A 21,742-nucleotide genomic window follows, 5' to 3' on the forward strand; every position below is an offset into this window, starting at 1 on the left:
CTTTCTGGCCATATGTACCGAAACCTTTGCAGCCTGTTCTGAAGTGAGACTAGTTTTAGCAAGGTGACCTAGAGACCCTAGTGGTTTAGACCTTTTGTATCTATTTGTGGACATTGTGCGGGTTGGGAATAGTTATTTAGGGAAATGTTGGACAAAGGGACTGATATATCTGCTGGACGATGTAAATTACGGTTAATGAAAATGTAAGGGCAAATGAACCATACTGCTAAAGCCATAACGAGTACTGCCCAGTGTCTGTTGGTGAGAGTCCGTTTGGACTTTAGGAATTTTTCATCATGGTTCCACAGGTAGATCGATATCTAAGTCTACTAGATCTTGTAGATTAAGAGTGTCAAACTGTTCAGGTGGAGTGACAGTGTTTTCTTCGTTGCCTAGTAGTCTCTGCACAGTCTCTTCTAGTTTGTCAGAGTCTAGTGTGTCATGTGGTGGTCGTGAATCAACCTGATACGAACAACCTGGCCTCGGTTCTCCTTCAACTGGCCGTGGTTGTGTGGTTTTGGCACGTGTCCTGTATGCTGGTCCTCTGTCCTGTGCTGGGCCTGCGCCGTCGTCGTCGTCTTCTGAGTCATCAGAGTGGGCGCAGCGTGCCAACTCAGCCCGAGATTTCCTCCACTCTGGTCCTTTCACCGCAGCTCTGCAACAATGGTTAAGATGATACCAGTATTCCTTACCTTCAACCTTGACTGCGGTAGGAGTTGCTAGTACCACCTTGAATGGGCCTTCACGGCGTGGCTCACTCCAGTGTTTCCTTTTGAACACTTTGATATACACGTAGTCACCTGGTTGCACCTGCTGTAGTGGCTCATCAACCTGTGCCCCGTGTGTGGCTTCACGGACCTGTAAATATAAAGTTCTGTGTATTTGCGTCAGATGTTTGCAATAACTAGACATGTCTGCTTCAAGTTGTTCAAGTGAGGAGCCTGTGTAAGGTCCTTGTGTAAAAGCAACTGGCATGGGTCGTCCTGTCAGCAACTCATGTGGTTTCAGGTGTGTGTTGCGATTTGTTTGAGAGCGCATTTTCATCAATGCCAGTGGGAGAGCCTGTACCCAATTCAGATCTGTGCTAGCACAAATTTTTGCTATTTTCTCCTTCAACACTCCATTTGCTCTCTCAACCATTCCTTGTGACTGTGGATGGTAAACACACCCCATTCTTTGCTTGATACACAAAGCTTCTGCAAATGCTTTGATCACATTATTTACAAAATGTGGTCCATTGTCAGAGCTCAGCTTGTCAGGTATCCCAAACCTTGGAATCACTTCCCTGATCAAAAACTTAGCTACAGTCTTTGCGTCATTCTTGGCAGTAGCTGTTGCCTCTACCCATCTGCTAAAACGATCTATTACTACCAAGATGTATATTTTCCCTTCCTTCCTATCTGCCATGTCCACAAAGTCCATCATCAAATGTCGAAATGGTCCCCTTGGTTCAGGAATGTGGCTGATTGGTGCTGTGAAATGTTTCCTGACATTTCGTGCTGCACATAGCTCACAGGACCTCAGGAATTTGTCCACCATACTGGCCAGATATGGCGACCACCAATTCCTTCGGATTGTGTCTATGGTCTCCCAAAGATTACAGTGATCTACCCCATGTGCTTCAGTAATGAGCTTGGTAAAGAGCTAATGGTGCTACCCACACTCCATCAATACTTCTCCATAACCCTGTGTTGGGGTCTTGTACTGCCCTCGTTTTTCCATCTCTTTCTCCTCTCCACTTGCTACATCCTGATATTCCCCAAGATCTTCCTCTGTTACCTGCCCTCGCACTTCCTCATGTTCTTCATCTTGTACCATCATCACTTTCACACAGTCTTTTTCTACTGCTGCACTTTTAGCTGCCTCATCTGCTGCCGCATTACCTCTACTGACCATATCTCCATCAGATTTGTGGGCTTTACACTTCACAATGGCTAATGCCTTTGGAAGCATCATTGCTTTGAGCAAATCCGAAATTGCAGGACCATGTAAAATGGATGATCCATCAGCTCTCTGGAAACCCCTTTGTTCCCAGATGGGTCCAAATGTGTGACATACCCCATGTGCATATGTTGAATCAGTGTAAATAGTACACCTTCCTCCTGCTCCCAGCCTACATGCTGCTGTTAACGCTTTTATTTCTGCCAATTGGGCAGAACAAGGTTGTGGTACACTTACACTAGCTAGTACTCAAACGAGTCATCTTCCTCATTGTGCATGACCACAGCATATCCTGCTTTATTGCCATCATTCGCACGATAGCAAGAACCGTCCACAGACAAAACAATTTGGGCATTTTGCAATGGTTGGTTCTCTAGGTCATCTCTAGCTTTTAGAAATTTCTCTGCTTCTGTAGTGCACTCATGGGGAATTCCCTCATCTGATAAGACCACTCGATCAGCTGGATTGATTGTGAGGCACCTCTCAATTGTTAGTTCTGGTGCAGACAGGATGACATCATACCCTGTCTTTCGTGCATTCGTGATCACAAACTTTTGACTTGTCAGCAGAGCATGTAATGCATGAGAAGTGTACAGGGTCACTGGATGACCCATCGTGATTGTTGATGCTTTTCGATAGGCAAATGCTGCGGCTGCCAATCCTCTGTAACAAGGTGGCATGCCTTTTTCCACATTGTCAAGAGCCGTACTATAGTATGCAATTGGCTTCTTTCCCATGCTCTGTTGCTGTTGTGCTAAAATGGCTGATGCAAAACCTCGCCTTTCTGACACATAGAGGTGAAATGGTTTTGTGTAGTCTGGACAGGCTAGTGCTGGGGCAGATTTTAGATCACTTTTGATTGTTTCAAAAGCCTTTTTTTCTTCCTCTGTCCAGACTACACGTGCGCTAGACTTTGTCTGATCAGCTGCTTTCATCATGTCTCTGAGAGGTTGTGTTTTCAACGCAAAGTCACAAATCCACGGTCTGCTAAAACCTGCTAAACCCAGGAATGACAACATATGTTGCACTGTTTGAGGTTGTGGTGTTTTCTGAATTGCCTCTACATGAGAGGGCGAGATTTTGCGTGTAGTGCCTTGAGCACTCTACCCAAATATTCTACCTTTTGTTGGCAGAATTGCAATTTTTCCTTACTGACCTTGTGTCCATTATGAGCTAGGGTTTCCAGGACCTTTAACGAGTCCTTCATGCACTGTTCTTTAGTTTGACTACAAATCAGTAGGTCATCCACATTTTGAAGCAAACTGCTTTGAATGTCTAGATCTGCCAGATCTCGTGCTAACACCTGGTTAAAATTGATGGACTTTCACAATACCCTTGTGGCAGACGCGTGTAGGTGTATTGTTTTCCCCCGTATGTGAATGCAAACAGAAACTGAGACTCAGGATGCAGAGGTACACTAAAAAATGCTGAGCATAAATCAATCACCGTGTAACATTTAGTCCCTTCAGGGATGTTTGTTAACAGTGTGTGTGGATCGGGTACTACAGGATTTTCTGCTACCACCACACGATTTATTGGTCTTAAATCATGGACCAATCTCCACTTGTCTGAATTTGGTTTTCTGACCGGAAAAATGGGGTGTTGCAAGGGCTGTTTGTTGGAATTAACACTCCTGCTTCAACTAGTCCTTCAATGGTTGGTCTTATCCTTCTATCGCTTGTTGCGACAATTGGTATTGCTTCTGGTAAGGTAACTGCACATTGGGTTTTAATTGAATTTTCTCCAACCCTGATGACTTAACTAACCCTACATCTGTCTGATGTTTAGTCCATAGCTTTTCCGGAATTTGTTTCAGTACCTGTTCTTCTTCTAGTTCAGCCTGTTCTTCCTTCTGTTGCCATTGTCCTACCTGTCCTACTTGTGTTCTCACTTGCATCTGTCTGTTGATCAAAATAGTGTGAGCTACCACACTGTCTTCAGCTGTTAGTTTTATTCTGAGATATTTCCTGTCTAATGTCATGCTCATATTTTCTACCACTGGTATCCATTCAGTTATCTGGCTTGCTTCTCTGACCATTGGCCCTAAGTCTTTTGATTTAAAATTTTGCCCGATCATTAGGGAGACATGTGGAACAGAGTTCTCGACTGAATACCACTGTGCAATGTGGTCTGGTAGTTGTACTGTTGCAGCTATCCCTTGGGGACCAAGGATCATGTTCTCTGCTTTGAGACTGTACTGGTTCCCTTCTACATGTTCTCCCCACAAAGTCTCATATTCTTCATCTTGTCCCCCCTCATCGTACCTTATTGTGCAATGCCATGGTTTTCTGGTTTCTTCACAGTCTGGACGCATGTTTGTAAACCATATTTTCCAGTGGTCATATAGCTTGTGAATTTCTGAGGATGTCCCGTCGAGTTCCAGCCAATAGACTTTATCCAGTGTTTGTTGTTCTATTTTTCTTTCTACCATCACACACTGTTGAGCTAGGATTTCAGGAAGTTCGACCCACACTCCTGTAGGTCCTGTAAGACTTTTGCTTGATCCTGACCAAAAGGTCGGCCCGCCCCCGAGAACACAGCATGGATGCCCGAGAGGGGTGTGGGCCAGGATGTGGGCCCTAACACGTTTTCCTCCAGGACTCACGGCAGGGGACTAACGACCCCGCAACCCCCCTTTCGAGAACCAGAACATTTCCTGGAATACAGTAGGCTCCCCGGAGAGCTACCCTTGGTCTTGACCACCACATCTCCATACAAATGGTGGATCTGCAGACAAGTGTCTGACCCTCTTCCCTCCTTTTCCTGTTACATCCTCAACACAGAACATTCTACAGCACACGGATGATTATGTGTAAGAAAGGTCATATCACATGTAAATAACGACAGAAAATGTTCATGTTTCATTTCTTTACAAAGGTTTATCGCGACTGGTACACAGGTCCCATTCCCACAGCAATAGAACAAATAATAAAAAAAGGTTTTAATAAAGTTAAAGAAAACATAACTCTATACAAGGCGTGCCCACTACAGATGTATACAGGCGAGGTGCCTCCCACAGGTCTGTAAGAACCAATCAATGCAAACTTCCATGACTAAATAATGTTTACATAATGCTTACTCTATCTGGGTATTTAAGGAGAACTGACCAACAATTCAGGGAATCTGTAAACAGATATCCCGCACGATTACTGTGTGTAGTCTCGTACCAGGTATGAAAGGTTTATATTTCCTGTTTAAATGTAAATACTATTGGTTTGTATTTATGTTTTATTTTAATTGAACTATAAATTGGCTTTGAATTGTGATTTTCTTACCTGGTTAATAAATTGTTATGTTTAATTTTATTCTGTGTTGCTCGGTAAATGTTGACACTGCAAGTAATAACGTTGCATCCGCAGTTACCGTAAGGACTGGAAATCAGGCTAGGATCGGCCTAAATCCCAGTTAGATAGTGAATAACACATCAACTGAGGATTTTAGAGATACGACTAGCACTTGGCGTTAGTTTAAGTGTACTTAGAAGCGTGGAGGCTAACAATATGTATTTCCGTTTAGAGTAACATTTCTAATCACTCTAAATAGGGTCAGCCTCAACCTCTGATTATTTCAATATTATTCTATTCATTATCTGTGGTTAGAAATAATTATTGTAATAATTAAGTGTCACCTCTAAGGGGACTAAATAAAGTATGTTTAAAGTTGAGCACGCAGAGAGCGGCCGCTACATATAGTCCAACCTCTGGCAGCGACCAATACTGATTCGCTTATGACCGTTGACCAGTATGTTAATTATAGGGCCCATACTAGGATCTTGTGCGACTGTGTGAACCGAATGAACGAGTGTAATGCCAGAGCTTAATCAGAATAACTAGACAAACATCCATCAAAATTATACTATTAGTAAAATAACAACCTATGCAAATATTTATTGTTTTATCTAAATGGAGTCAGATAAAGGTCAATAACAAAAATGAATAATACATTAATCCAAATCTTATTATCTAATGTGAAAGGAAAGATTAGAACGCGAGAATCCTTCGCCACGCCTCTGGAAACCGTCGTTGGACCAGTGGGTGGTTCCCCGCCTACAAAGTTGGTGACCTCGACGTGATCTCTACCTGCACAGGCGAGTGACATCTTTCCGACGCAACTACTCAGTTTGGATTCCCACAGAAGATATGAGGTTTGATCTTCTCCTTCTCTGCCTACAGCTGCTATGGTAAGTTCCTTCCTTTTTGCCTATTAGAAGTGTTGAGGGAAAGTTTTGCACACCCAATATAGACACATAAATTAGAACGGGCCGGTATGCCCATTGTTAGACCGGAGACCGTAGAAATCCGGTGGGGCATAAGAATTTAGAGGAAACATGGATTCTCAGGGACATTATAGAAGCAGTATAGAGGAGGAACTCATAGAAACAGCCACGTTAAAGCTAAAAAACACCCTTGTTCTGTTAAAAGAATAGGGACTAAATCTCACATAGAGCAATAATTAAAACGTATCCTGGTATTTTGCCACGGGCCATAAACTGGAAACAAAATCTAAATATAAACTCAGAGATGGGAAATACATCATCCCAGAGGCCCTCCAGAAACCAGTGATTAAATTATACCATGATTATGCACATGTATCAGCTCCCAAAACACAACAGCTGATACAGAAAAACTTCTGGTGGCCAAAAATGGCATCAGACATTGAGAGATGGTGCGACACATGTCTCATATGTGCCACCATCAACCATGGTAAAACTGGACGTACAAACTTGTGTCGCCCAGAACCACCCAAAGGACCATGGGAATTCTTACAGCTAGAATTTATTGGTCCATTACCCACTGCCAAGGGGGGATATCGCTATTGTCTCGTCATAATTGATAAATTCTCTAAATGGGTAGACGCAATTCCAACTCGCGACAACAGCGCACGCACCGTGGCACGAGTAATGGCAAATCAAATCCTGCCAATCTGGGGAACACCAACTCAGATCGAGTCTGACCAAGGAACACACTTCACAGGTCAGATAATGAAACACATATGTGAAATGCTACATATCAAACAAAGATTTCACGTTCCATACAGGCCGCAGAGCTCAGGTATGGTGGAACGGGCAAATCGTTCGATAAAAGAAAGCATCTCAAACAAATAATGCAACATCAAAACAGGTGGACTGATGCACTGCCAACAGTTCTGACAGTCTTGCGAGCAACCCCATCCAAAGCCACAGGCATCAGCCCGTTTGAACTCATGACAGGCAGAGTCATGAAACTACCCATAGACCCAGAAATCACCCCAGCAGATCTGGGACCCCTTGTGCTTGCAAAACAACAGACTGTACTAACACAATTACAACAAAGACTGGCAGTGTTACAAACACAAACCACCTTAAAACAGCAACAGTCTGACCTAATGAATGATGCACAATTTAACCCAACTTCTGAGATCAAATTTACCGAGGGTGACATGATCATGATTCGGGTGTTTATAAAACAGGGTCCATTCACACCCAGATGGCATGGACCACATGAGATAAAAGCTTTATGCAATAGCTGTGTGGCCATAAGTGTCAAGGGGAAGTTGAAATGGTACCACATGTCCCAGTGCAAAATCTTCAAAGGTTCTGCTAATCAATAATTATTAAAGTTTCTCTCTGTTTCATCTCCTAGGTTGACTGCAGCAATTCCATGGAGACCGGACGAGAGGAAAGTTTCTGGACCCACTTGCATCAAGCTGGGTCAAAGGGTTTCACTCACACACACACTGGAATGTGGGAGATGGGTATGGAAATACACTAAGAGGTCATCCACATTTTTCAGTACACTTTCAACCAGAGAACTAGTCACGTGGCCTCCCGGAGTAGTACCGGAACCAAATTGCGCAACTAAAATTTGCTGTAAAGTAGGCTCCGACCATCTCCCTATAGTAAACATTTCAGGTGACACACCGGCACGCACATCTTTTCACAACATAACGGCCTGGTATCAACTTAAAGCAGAACCAGGAGCAAAAATTGGGAGTATGCGCACTCTCTATGAAAAAATCAACAATGGATTAGATCCTAAAATCTGTTATTTAACCAAAAATTTAGAACCCGCAATATATAGGTGTACACACACTGAAACAATCAACACTACGCATATGAGTTATACCGAATATAAATTTGATATAACTTCATATGTACCTCATAACAATCAACCTGAAGCCTTTGTCTGGACTAGCCGGAGAGAAGGCATGTATTATGGGAAAATGTGTCAATGACCCAGATAATTACACCGGCCACAGAATTGCTCATGGATAATGAAACATTGTTTTAATTTAACCACTTGTGGATATAGCAAACCAAAGGAATGTCCAAAACTATATCCTATTCCTCCTGGTGGACTGATTAAAGGGAATATTAACAAGACATTATTTCATGATGTGAATCTAGTGATGACACATGTATCATACAATATTTCCAACATCCTATCTGCTTATATCAATCACTGTGATTACAATGATAAGACCTATGCATGGCTACAGTCACGAATCGATGATTTAATTTATGACTACAAAACAGACTTGCCGTGCAAATCTCACCTGCGCTCAAAACGAGACCTGCTCGGAAACATAGCAGGTCTCTTCGGCTCAGTTAATTCCATTGCTAACAACTACAAAATTACCAAACAATCACAATTCTCAACATGGTTTGCGAACCAGGTGGCCACTGGTTTTCAACATATCACAAATAGCAATGAAAATATCATAAAAGCGGTTCGATCCGAGCGCAGGCGCTTCTTGCGATCAGCCACATTATTCAATCAAACCCGTACCATTGAACGTGACTTAGCCTGTAGGACATATGCACAAGATCTATTCACTGCTGCTAGACAAGAAATCCTAGATCTTCGCCTGTACAAAACGCCTAGACATGTTTTGAATGACCTCATAGACATCTTAGATCTACATAGGTGGTATGAATCAGGAAAATGAAAATGTAAGATATTCTGAGTTACTATCCACCATAATGATGTTTACAGGAAATGAATGTAATGGATGTATTGGATTTTTCGTCAGTTTTCCTTTGATACACCCAGATCAGGTTTTCCAAATTCCACTACCATACGCTCGATTGGCGTGGTAGTGAAGGATCAGGTAATTAAATGGGATCACCTCACTGGATACATGACACAAAAGGGTACTGAGACCTTGTTTACCAGTCGCACATGTTGCCATGAAACACACAATTATGTTATCTGTACATGTAACACTTTGCAACCTTTCTCTCCCAACAACACCAAACTTATTAATGTTCAGTCACTGCATGGTTATTCTGATGTTGTCCAGGTGTCTCACACACAGTGGTGCGTTGTCAGTGAAATGAATTCCTTTACCTACGGAGGACTGACCTGCTCTGCTAATCACTCGTTCTGTTTGGAAGTGACAGAGGACTTTCAATGGGCCAAGTCAACATTTTAGGAAGAATGCCACTGGACACAGAGACCTCACCATGGTGGGATGACACTTTCTATGAGCAAGGCACCCAAGCTGTGGTTGACGCGATGGACCTGACACAAAGACTGAACCTGCAAACTGAATACCACCTAAACCAAGCACAGGTTGAAACCAACCTGGCACGACAGACGGCACAACTTTTATCCAGTTCATCCACTCAGTCAGCACAGTACACCTACACCTGGTGGGACTGGATGTTCGAGGATGTGCCATTGGCAGTGCCCTGATCTTCACCTTCACCATGCTCCAGTGCTGTTACTTCAGACACCTCATACGATCTACACACGAATCCACACACGCTGCCCTTGCCCTCAGCCCACTGCAGATACCCGTGTTCCAAAGACTCTAAAAAATAAATAAATAAATTGCTTTGTCTGACCCCGCAGGTACCCTATTCAAATTCGCCCACGGGCCAAGTGGGAAACTGTAAGACTTTGCTTGATCCTGACCAAAAGGTCGGCCCGCCCCCGAGAACACAGCATGGATGCCCGAGAGGGGTGTGGGCCAGGATGTGGGCCCTAACACGTTTTCCTCCAGGACTCACGGCAGGGGACTAACGACCCGCAACCCCCTTTCGAGAACCAGAACATTTCCTGGAATACAGTAGGCTCCCCGGAGAGCTACCCTTGGTCTTGACCACCACATCTCCATACAAATGGTGGATCTGCAGACAAGTGTCTGACCCTCTTCCCCTCCTTTTCCTGTTACATCCTCAACACAGAACATTCTACAGCACACGGATGATTATGTGTAAGAAAGGTCATATCACATGTAAATAACGACAGAAAATGTTCATGTTTCATTTCTTTACAAAGGTTTATCGCGACTGGTACACAGGTCCCATTCCCACAGCAATAGAACAAATAATAAAAAGGTTTTAATAAAGTTAAAGAAAACATAACTCTATACAAGGCGTGCCCACTACAGATGTATACAGGCGAGGTGCCTCCCACAGGTCTGTAAGAACCAATCAATGCAAACTTCCATGACTAAATAATGTTTACATAATGCTTACTCTATCTGGGTATTTAAGGAGAACTGACCAACAATTCAGGGAATCTGTAAACAGATATCCCGCACGATTACTGTGTGTAGTCTCGTACCAGGTATGAAAGGTTTATATTTCCTGTTTAAATGTAAATACTATTGGTTTGTATTTATGTTTTATTTTAATTGAACTATAAATTGGCTTTGAATTGTGATTTTCTTACCTGGTTAATAAATTGTTATGTTTAATTTTATTCTGTGTTGCTCGGTAAATGTTGACACTGCAAGTAATAACGTTGCATCCGCAGTTACCGTAAGGACTGGAAATCAGGCTAGGATCGGCCTAAATCCCAGTTAGATAGTGAATAACACATCAACTGAGGATTTTAGAGATCGACTAGCACTTGGCGTTAGTTTAAGTGTACTTAGAAGCGTGGAGGCTAACAATATGTATTTCCGTTTAGAGTAACATTTCTAATCACTCTAAATAGGGTCAGCCTCAACCTCTGATTATTTCAATATTATTCTATTCATTATCTGTGGTTAGAAATAATTATTGTAATAATTAAGTGTCACCTCTAAGGGGACTAAATAAAGTATGTTTAAAGTTGAGCACGCAGAGAGCGGCCGCAAGCATATAGTCCAACCTCTGGCAGCGACCAATACTGATTCGCTTATGACCGTTGACCAGTATGTTAATTATAGGGCCCATACTAGGATCTTGTGCGACTGTGTGAACCGAATGAACGAGTGTAATGCCAGAGCTTAATCAGAATAACTAGACAAACATCCATCAAAATTATACTATTAGTAAAATAACAACCTATGCAAATATTTATTGTTTTATCTAAATGGAGTCAGATAAAGGTCAATAACAAAATGAAGTAATACATTAATCCAAATCGTATTATCTAATGTGAAAGGAAAGATTAGAACGCGCGAGAATCCTTCGCCACGCCTCTGGAAACCGTCGTTGGACCAGTGGGTGGTTCCCCGCCTTACAACCACAGAAGATTTTTGCTCCTAGCTTACACAGTACATCTCTGCCTAATAGATTTGTTGGGGTATTGGGGAATACAACAATGGTGCTTGTATTGTGATTCCTTCTACTGTTATGTCTTGTGGCTCTGTGAAATGCAAAGTTTGAGTTTTACCCGAGAAGCCTACTGTCTTTACTGCTTTGCGTGAGAGGGGGAGCTTAGAGCCTTCTTTTCCAATGCTTGTAAATGTTGCTCCTGTGTCAATCAAAACGATGTCTGAGCTGGTTATTCACATCCACCATTATGGTTGGTTCTTGTGCAGGGTACAGTGAGGTGGGGCACTGTACCAGCTCCCCCTCTGGCTTCTCTGGGCATCTTCACATGTTACCTTGAGGTGGTCCCGAGTTTGTTGATTCTGCTGATTCTGGCCCATCCATGGTCCTGCCCAATTTCGCGGGGTCTTGCCAGCTTTGATTTTGTTGCTGGTTTCCTTGCTGTTGTCTTATTGGATAGGGGCAGTTTCTCATCATGTGATTGGGATCTTGACAGTTCCAGCATCTTCCTCCTCTCGGTGGTTGATAATTTCTTGGTTGAAACATTCCTCCTCTTCCTCTGCCTCTTCCTTGCCCTTGCCCCCACCCTCTGTTTTGTGGTGGATATTGTTGATACATTGGATAGGTCATTATTGGTTGTCCCACAGGCATTAGTTGCTGATTTCCTTGATCTGATATGGTTTGACTAGCTGGATCCTGCTGTGCATTTGTTGGTATCATCATGACTGCTGCTTGTTTAGCTGAACTTTTCTCTTCTTTGCGTTTCTCTTGATTTTCTTGTTTGCTCCGTGCTATCTCTCCGAGCTGTGCTTTGTGCAGCAATGTTATTAAATCTTCTGCTGCTTGTTTACTTGCTTCCTTCTTTTCCTGTGCATTTCCACAGCATGTGTGACATTTGCCTGGAAAGCTGCCCAGGGCAGTGCATTAAGTCCCACAACTGATTCAAGCTGTTCTTGTACTTCACTTGGGCGCCCTCTTCAAAATTATTTTGAATAATGTGAGGTTAGCCGTTGTCTCATCCCATGCTGACCCCATCTCTTCAGCCCATGCTTTCTGTAACTTAAGAATGAAGGCCGCAGCTCCTTCTTTTTCGTCCATTTTCAGGTTTTCCACCTTGGTTAGATCAGATTGAGTTGGGTATGCAGATCAAGTGCATTCCATACGTCATTTCTTTTCACTCCAAATGTCCAGCGATCATAATCTTTCTTGTACTTTAGGGGTGCTTTCACACCTTTCTTGCCTCTGTTTTTTGCTTTTTCTGGCGATGTCTTTGATTCTGGTCATGCTCAGGTGGTTCTAGTTCCTCTCGCTTTCTTTCCCATTCTTCAGGTGGGATATCTAAGTCATAATCATGTTCATAATCATATCTCCCTTCATTGCCGCTTTCTTCATTATCTCCCTCTTCTCCTTCAAGATTCTGAAATAACACTGTTTGTTTGTCTTGCTCTTCCTTTGTTCATTTTGTTGTCTGAAGCTAGTAATTCCATCCTCCCTTCAATGCGTCCTCCTGTTATGTCTAGTTGTATGTCGTGATACTCTCTCTTTCCTAGTACTGGGTAGAAGCTAATCACCTTTGGCTTCTTTACTTCAGCATATGGTGGTGCTTTCTTCTGTTCCTCAAACTCCTCCAATGGTGGGGCTGAGGCCTTTTCTGACCCTTTTCCCTCCTTACTTCCTGTTCCCTTCTCTGTCTTTTCTTTGTGCACTTTTAACATCTCCCCCTCATGCTCAAACCATTCAATGATGTCTAATTTCCGTTTTGTCTTTTCCTTCTTCTCTTTTTTTATTTCTCCCCAATTTCTTATTCTGGTCTTCATTACATCACACTTTTCTTTGTTAAATGTTCCTCTTCTGGCCATTGCAAATCCCAGTTGTCAGGTTTTTCCATTTTTCATGTATTTTTTGATCTCCTTTTCAGCCCCTTTATGCCTTATAATTATCACATCTACAGGTGTGATTGGGGATTCCTCCTTGCTCATGATGCACCCCTGTCTCGCTCTGTGTGCTTCTCACGGTGGCCTGGGTTTCTATTTTGAGCAGACCACTTTAGATGGACGTTTATCCGTCTCACTGTCTTACAAGGTCGTGTTGGATTCTTTCGGCTTTGTCCACTTAACGAGTTGATTTTATCGATTAGAATCGAGGTGGCTACACCTCTTTCCCACAAAACCTCTTTAGGTTCTACTACAACAGTTGCCGTCAGTCCTGAGCAATAATTAGATTGTTCAGGTACTTCTGCATTTAATTCTATCAATGGTTCCTCGTCTTCGTTGTGTGGGTCTGCTATGAAATCAAACAGGTGTATCACGGCTTTACTAGGTTTAGGGGCTTTCACTAGGGTGCGCAATACTGGGCTTAACAGTTGAGGTTTCAGACGCTTTTATTTTTCATACCAGTTTTCCTCTGGGAATATCTGGAGTAACACCTCTATGCCATGTAATCGTGTAATAGCCCACAATTTGTCTTGTATCTACTTCTCTGTCTGCCTCCTCTCTATACCGTTTCTATCTTTATATGTTCTTTCATCCCAAAATGAGTTCTAAGTCCGTTCGTCTCTATCTCTATGTCTATCAAATCCATACATTTATCTTGCTATATTTTCTCTATTTGATTTATTCGTTTATTCGCACTGTGTATGTCCGAGTGTATGCATGTATGTGTGTGTGTGTCAGCGAGCGAACACTATGTGTGTGCTATACTCCGTGCGCCTATGCGCATGCGCACCCCCCTTCGTGCGCTCCGTGTCTATACGCGCGTGCCCGCGCCCCCTCCTTTTCTGCTCCGTCCCTCGTCCACGCGCAGCTCTCCTGTGCTTCTAATGTGTGCGCGTATATACCATGCTATTTTATCAATAGTACAGATATGCAAATAATATGAGTATACTCACAAACTCAGCATCATCCCAAGCAGCGTAAGCAAACAGCAAGCAACAATACAAACACAGGCATACATATAAATTCATAGACAAAACATCAACATACAGAAAACACAACTATAAATCCGGTTTTTACAAAAACACGCTTTTCACGAACAATATGACAACAACACTTACACAACTGCAGTTACAACGTTTCTCTTTTTACCGTACATGTACACATGGCCATCACTTCATCTCAATAATCTCAATATCCTCGGTCCCACCCGTACTCGTAACGGTGACTCTCCGAGCCCTTTACTCTTATACTGACAACTCACGACCTTTTAAATGTACCCTTTCCACACCAGGTTACGAATCTGGATCCCCTAGTAAAGACCTATGGTATCTTTCCTGTTTTTAGACCATATGAGAAGTGTTGTCTTCTCACATCGGGACTTGCACCCGAATCACCAAGACTTCACTTTTGGGTTTACACGATTTCGGTCTGCTTAGTCTGCAACCTAATTAGACCATATGGAAAGTCCGACAGACTAAGGTACAAACAATTAGCCGTAGTTTCACGTGGGTCCCACCCTGCGTCTCTATACGCAGTGACTCTCCACCTCACAACTTTATTCACGTGGGTCCCACCCTGCGTCTCTATACGCAGTGACTCTCCACCTCACAACTTATGTCTTTACTTTTGCTTATACTCATCCAACACTAATTTTCCACCCGATAGTTCTTTGGCCCTAGGCCAGCAGTCTATACCCTCCCCGGGGCCGACAACCTCATAGGCATACAGTTACTAATCACAGACTTTGAGTATAACAGGTGTCTGCTTACCTTTTTTCTCTGAATTTTTGTTTCCAGCGGCTGTAGCCCACAGGATGCTCGGTCCCCTGTTCAGGTTTTCGACCTTTGTGCTGACCTTCAGGGCCCCACGTTACGCCAATAAATATGTCGGAACTCAGAGCCCGTCTCTGAGGCGACACATCGAGGGTGGATTTCTTTGCTCAGAGGATTCCCAATAATGCCCAGCCAATTCTAGAAAAAACACAAATATAATAGACACAAACCGCCAATGAAGGATCCTCAGTCCTGGATGAGTAAAAGCAAAACTTCTTTATTTCCATGCACGTTCCAAAGAGCTCAGTAGAAGGTGGGTACTTCACATCAAAATGAACAGCACATCAACAAATGATAGAGCACGCCATAGTGAGGAAGTACACTGACTGTTCGTTTCGCTTGTATTTATACCCTGTAGCCACCGTGTCTTTTCTATTTTTCAAATTCTTTGGCCTTGAGAAATTCCCTTATGTCTGCCTTCTTGCCGTTCCTTGTCCCCTTTGCCTATCCTTGTCAATTCCCTTATGTCTGCCTTCTTCTGCCAAGTCCCTTATGTCTCGGATCTTGCCTATCCTTGTCAATTCCCTTATCTTTGGCCTTGGTGTTCATTCTTCCAAATAACACCATATTTGGAGTTCCTGTTTTTTCCAATTTCCCTTATATTCGGCCCATAATTTTATACATAAAAAAAATATGAGTGAGTATAAAGCCCTTATTTCTCTCTGGATTCAACCATACGTTCTTCAGTCTCTCAAGTGTGAACAACCTTTTGCGGCCTATTTTGTCCTCCTGCATTTGCAATGGGTAAGTGTTATGCTTTATTCTTTTATAATGCTGTTTTGCTATTCTACTTTCATTTAATTGAGTTATAGCATTGTTTGTATACTGTGCTTGATTATAATACTTTTAATTAATAGTTGTATGCGCCTAGGTTATATTTTAATTGTGCATTCTGAACTGAATGTTACACTGTGTGTAGAATCTTTTTTCTTGCATGAGTGTTATCTTTTGCTTATGCCCGTCGTCACCGTGATTTGACCCTGTCTAATATCTTATCTCTGTTGGTCTCTTTTGCTCAGCTCCACCACGTTTGCCTCCCAGAACGACTCAGTTGGGCATTCTTCGCCGACAATTTCGCCAGTTTCAGCTCTCCTTACTTGCCGCTGAGCTTACTCATTTTCTTGAACATCTTTCCAGCCCAAGTGTCCCTGAGGATGCCTTCCTGCCTCCTCGCATTGTGCAGAGCACTTCACGCGTGACAAGAGCACACAGACTTCTCCTGAGCTCAACAGCCGTCACGGATGCTCCTACTTCCTGACACTACACCACAGTTTTCTCCCTATCCTTCACACTGGCCTGTTGCTTTGCCAAGTCACCGTGCTCCTGTGCCTTCACCTGGCTTCGGGCCAAGCCGCTCTTTCATGTCTCCTGCCCATGCTTCTGTGTCTTCACCCGGCCTTGGGCCTAGCTACTCCTACATGTCTCCTGCAGCTGCTGAAGCCCGTACGCCTTGCTATTTCAATAAAGATGCTTAATCTCCCTCAAGTTTGTTTCCTGTCCTTCTTTGCCTATTCTATACACTCATAACATTCAGTCAGATTCTATCCTACTCACACATGTAAATACCCAATTATTATTATTAATACTTGATGTAACTAAAGGTTTGATTAACATATAGATCAAATAGGTTTTGTCAGACTACTTCTATTATATCTAATAAGTTCTATATTGCTTTATTAAGTTAATTAGGTTAATTTAGTTTGATAATATTAGTTTGATTATAACACACGCTAGATATGGTTGATTAAAATATTTTTCTCGACAGTATGACAGCCTGAAAACTCCCTTCTGTCACAGATATTCTTCCTTTGGAAATTAATTTAAGGTAGTCTTCTATCATCCCATCAGTGGTTACAAGGTGTCTAAGCAATAATGGTGGGCGAAGTACAAAAACCATGTACTAGACTTAAAGTAGAGATAAACTAGGTAAAATATTACTCCAGTAAAGGTAAAAGTACTCCCTTTAAACATTCACTTAAGTAAAAAAAAAAAGTATTTGCCTTCAAATGTACTTAAGTAGCAATATATTATCGCTATTTGTTCTTGCTAAATCAACTCAGTTTATATGAAAAGCCTCTATTGTTATCCTTAGCACACAGGTCTATTAGTATAATGATATTAATAAGTACAACGTTGATTAATATCTATTCAAATTATCATGAGCCCAAAACCCTAAACCTACTAAAAAAAATTGTGCAAAGTTAGAATCAGGAGTTTCTTCCATCATTTATTCCTCTCCATATGTTCTGCTTGCTATTGAACTAAGTAGATACCACCCAGCGACAATGAAAAGAAGCTCTACCCTGATTGGTGGCTTGGCCAGTTAAGGTTTTATCCACTCATAAATAAAAAGGAATGACTGATTTCACAAAATGTAGTTGAGTAAAATGTGAGTAAGAGATTTGACTTTTAAATGTAATGAAGTTGAAGTAAAAGTCTTCCCAAATGGAAATACTTAAGTAAAGTACAGATATGCAAAAAAGCTACTTAAGTACAATAACACATTAGATTTACTTTGTTACTGTCCACCACTGCTAAGCAACTACTAACCCTCTAGCAAGGCAACCACACGGTGACAGGGTATGCCACCCAGTTTTGCAGACAAGTCACATTTTTTTTATTTTAAATGGACTCTCTGAGGCTCTCCATATAAAACTATCATAAACCTGACAGTTTTTCTGAAAATTGACTAGTTCCTAATAAGAGATCTGAGAATTTACAACAATCCAAAGAATTCTCCCCTCCCACCCCATGGGGTAGCTGGGTAATATTTAGATCTCTCTCTCTTGTCTCTCAGACAACTCCATGTGGCAGTAGTGTCATTGTGGTTGGCCTGGGGACCTTTCATTATCAGATTCCTTCTGACTTCTTTACTATTAAAACCATGCTTAATAGAAGTCCCATAGATTAGGCGAAAGCAACTTAAAAGTTCTTATAAGTTTGGCATTCTCCAACACAATTTGCTCATTTTCATCACAGGTTAATTTACATCATGTTTGATACGAATATGATACTTGCATACAACCCCAATTCTAAAAATGTTTGGGAAAATTTAAATACCACCTGAGAAGACCAGTTGCTGAAGTTTTGGTAGAGGAACATTTAAATCATATCTAATACAGGATTTAAGGTGCTCAACAGTCACAGAACATAAATTGGTGGTTGGCAGCATGTCTTAATTTTTCATGCCAATGAAACTTTAAGCCTGCTTCATTTACAGACACTGTGTACTTTATGTTCTGAGAACATTGTAATATCTCTTGTTTCCTATATAAAATTAAGCCTGATACAATATGCAAAATCAATATTGTATCAGGCTTAATTTTATATAGGAAACAAGAGAACTGATTGCCTTCAGTTGAAATTACCCAAACAAATAAAAAAGAAAACTTAAAAGGGAAAAACAGCATTGCAGCCCTTAACATTGAATGGTTCAGATCATCTTTCCAACAAAACAATTTTTGGTTATGTATTCAGAGCACATTTTCACATTTAGTAATCTTGCAGCCTAATGATAAATTGCTGTAAAATATTTTTTATTACTCTAATACACAAATCTTTACTCATTGTAAGGAATGTTTTATCCTCTGCTGCTTGGGCAGGATTGCCTTCTGTCCCCTGGACAGGATAACCCTTAATTCAGCATTTCCGTCTCGATCTCTGCTCTCCTACGTATACGGGGAAGTCTCAATGAAACACACAAGTCGGAAAAGTTCCAAAGTTTATTGTTACACACATGAAGATATACTTCCAGAGAGATGGAGAGAAAAAGGGAGGGCTGCCTGGTGTGTGTGTGTGTGTGTGTGTGTGTGTGTGTGTGTGTGTGTGTGTGTGTGTGTGTGTGTGTGTGTGTGTGTGTGTGAGTGTGTGTGTGAGTGTGTGTGTGTGTGAGTGTGTTTGTGTGAGACAATCCCACAAGGTCATGTTGGGCCTGCAAAAGATAAGCCTAAAACAGAAACAAAGGAACCACTTTGTGTGTACGAGCGAAGTAACACATCATGCCACAAAAGGATAGTTCAGGGTATGGTCAACAGAAACATACACAAAAAGTTTATTCTAGAAGCATACAGCAGTTCTGGGTCAACCTCATCTAGGACTAGTGATCATGGATATCTTACACTCATAATGACAAATTTTATTTTTTTTCTAGTATGTGAATTTGCAACATTTATCTTTCTTACACTGTAAAGATGCTTTCGTTTGGCCATGTCATAAAACCCATATAGGTGTAGTGTTGCAGTGATATTTAACCTGGGCTCAGCATACAATTTGTGCCTTGGTATGACAAAGCAAAAAGCAAATATTTTAAATTTGCTAATTTCAAACATGTTTTCATGTATCTTGCATTAAAGAGAGGGTTCTTTTTGGCAACTGTGCCAAGAAGCTCAGATTGTTGGTGTAAACTTTCTGCAAGTTTCTTCAATCACCACACATGATCCTTGGAGCTCAGAAAAATTTATAATTGTGTTATTTGTAACCTCTCTTTTTAAGCACCTTCACCCATGATTGCTCAATTTTCCTAGATGATCAGCTTTAGGAAAGTCTGACCACAGAACTTTACACCTAACAGTTTTGGAATGACCCAGCCAAATCTCAGCCCTAAATCCTATAGGGAATCCTGTGGGGGGACATGAAGATGGCTTTGTCTCAGAGATACAATATGACAGTAAAATTTATATAAAAGTTTTAAGTCAAGATTTACTATAAGCTGATAGCCTTGTACATCAAACGACTGAATGTTGAAAAGAGCCTGCAGTGGTCATTTGAGTATCAGAACTAGACTATATTAATAGTAAAAATAGTAGAAGGTAGTCTTTTCTTATGCATCAAGATTTCTTTAATATGTGGACAGCCAAGTGGATGTGCATTGCTAACCTGGCAATGAGGTTATTGGTAACCTTTCTTACAAAGGCCATTTTTCTCTTATTGCTCAACTTGCTTGCACAGCCAGCTATAAGACTTCTGGTTGTTTTAAACATCTTCCATTTATGGAATATTGAAGACTATATATTATTCTTGAACAATTTTTGCAGTGTGGGAAAAAGTCCACTGCCTTAAGAAATGCCTTTGCCATGAAGGGTTGTACTTAGTTTGCAACAGTAATCTGCTATATGGTACATGCAAATTAACATCAACATGAATGCCCAGATCTAAAGTTTTCTTTCAGTTTAACCAAGATACATTATGCAAAATTAGTACTGTGAGAGCAACTATGTTATTTAATTTCAGTTTATATTTGCTTGAAAAAATATGTTGCAATATATTTATATGCTGTCTTTTTTTCAGAGAGTAACAAAATGTACCTAGTTGGTTTATATTATTTAGATTACAACTTGCTTGCACAGCCAGCTATAAGACTTCTGGTTGTTTCAAACATCTTCTATTTATGGAATATTGAAGACTATATATTATTCTTGAACAATTTTTGCAGTGTGGGAAAAAGTCCACTGCCTTAAGAAATGCCTTTGCCATGAAGGGTTGTACTTCGTTTGCAACAGTAATCTGCTATATTATACATGCAAATTAACATCAACATGAATGCCCAGATCTAAAGTTTTCTTTTAGTTTAATCAAGATACATTATGCAAAATTAGTACTGTGAGAGCAACTGTGTTATTTAATTTCAGTTTATATTTGCTTAAAAAAATATGTTGCAATATGTTATATAATATAGGGTGTTCCCCTAATGCTCAAGTTTTGGACATACACAGTACATTCAGAAAATATTCGGACATATACATACAATATACATTTTGTTCTGTTGCAGCCTTTTGCTGAAATGCATTAATTTCTTTTCACATGGGTCTACACTCCATGCTTTACATTGACAAAGCAAAAACCAAATATTCAGTCTTCATGTGTCTTGCATTGAAAAGAGGCTTCTGTTTGGCAACTGTGCTATAAAGCCCAGATCCCTTTTAGGAACTCGAGCTGCGTCGGAACGCTTTGGGAATGCGACTGCGTTGTTCATGCTCTGAGTAATGAGTCTAATTAGTCAAAATTGAAGACAGGCTGTCACTGGCGGAGTGACGTCACAACCAGGAAGTATAAAGCGCACCTGGAGAGAAGCCGGCTTAAGCTGTTGTTTCAGGCTCTTACAAACCCGTTAGCAAGGAGCTGCTGGAGGTTGTGACACGTGCCTTTCAAAAGCTTGATATAGCTTGGCCGGCCGGTGAGCATAAAGCCCCTCCCTCGGGCAAGCTCGATGAGCATTTTTTGCTACCAGCGTCACAGCCTCCCCGTCAGGGCTTGCCAATCTTTCCTGACCCGCACACCGAGGTGTCCTTCAGCCCCCAGACCGCGGTTATACCATCGTCTTGGGGCTTAGGGATTATGGCTATGGTGTCATGTCATGGGTTGAAAAGATGCTAGCATGCTATCTCTCCCCAGGTGTGGCATCTTCCCCAAAATCCCCAACATTACCGACCAAACCCCTGCGTAGTTCCTCGTCGCTGTTGGGTAAAGCTTACGCCTTAGCAGGTCAGGCCGCTGGATCTCTGCACACCATGTTGGTACTGCAGGCATACCAAGCCAACCTGCTGTGGGGATCTTTTCTCTGTGCCCGT

At 41.6% G+C, this 21,742-nt stretch overlaps 1 protein-coding gene, 1 long non-coding RNA gene and 1 pseudogene across 2 annotated transcripts; 1 reads left to right on the plus strand and 2 right to left on the minus strand.

The window, feature by feature from the left end:
- Positions 1 to 7: 7 nt before the first annotated feature.
- Positions 8 to 21,389, minus strand: LOC124378612. Its single transcript, XM_046838343.1, has 3 exons — positions 21,276 to 21,389; positions 15,115 to 15,250; positions 8 to 860 (listed from the first exon to the last, which is right to left on the minus strand). The coding sequence occupies exons 1-3, from the start codon at positions 21,387 to 21,389 to the stop codon at positions 295 to 297; spliced, it is 816 nt and encodes a 271-aa protein (XP_046694299.1). The 3' UTR covers positions 8 to 294.
- On the minus strand, positions 4,357 to 11,621 carry LOC124378252. The gene is made up of 2 exons (XR_006924188.1): positions 11,383 to 11,621; positions 4,357 to 4,425 (listed from the first exon to the last, which is right to left on the minus strand). It is a non-coding gene; the product is annotated as an uncharacterized LOC124378252 (long non-coding RNA).
- Positions 8,179 to 9,772, plus strand: LOC124378251 (annotated as a pseudogene).
- Positions 21,390 to 21,742: the final 353 nt, after the last annotated feature.

The sequence above is a fragment of the Silurus meridionalis genome, chromosome 24 (genome assembly GCF_014805685.1).
Source record: "Silurus meridionalis isolate SWU-2019-XX chromosome 24, ASM1480568v1, whole genome shotgun sequence".
In the NCBI taxonomy this organism is placed as follows: Eukaryota; Metazoa; Chordata; class Actinopteri; order Siluriformes; family Siluridae; genus Silurus; species Silurus meridionalis.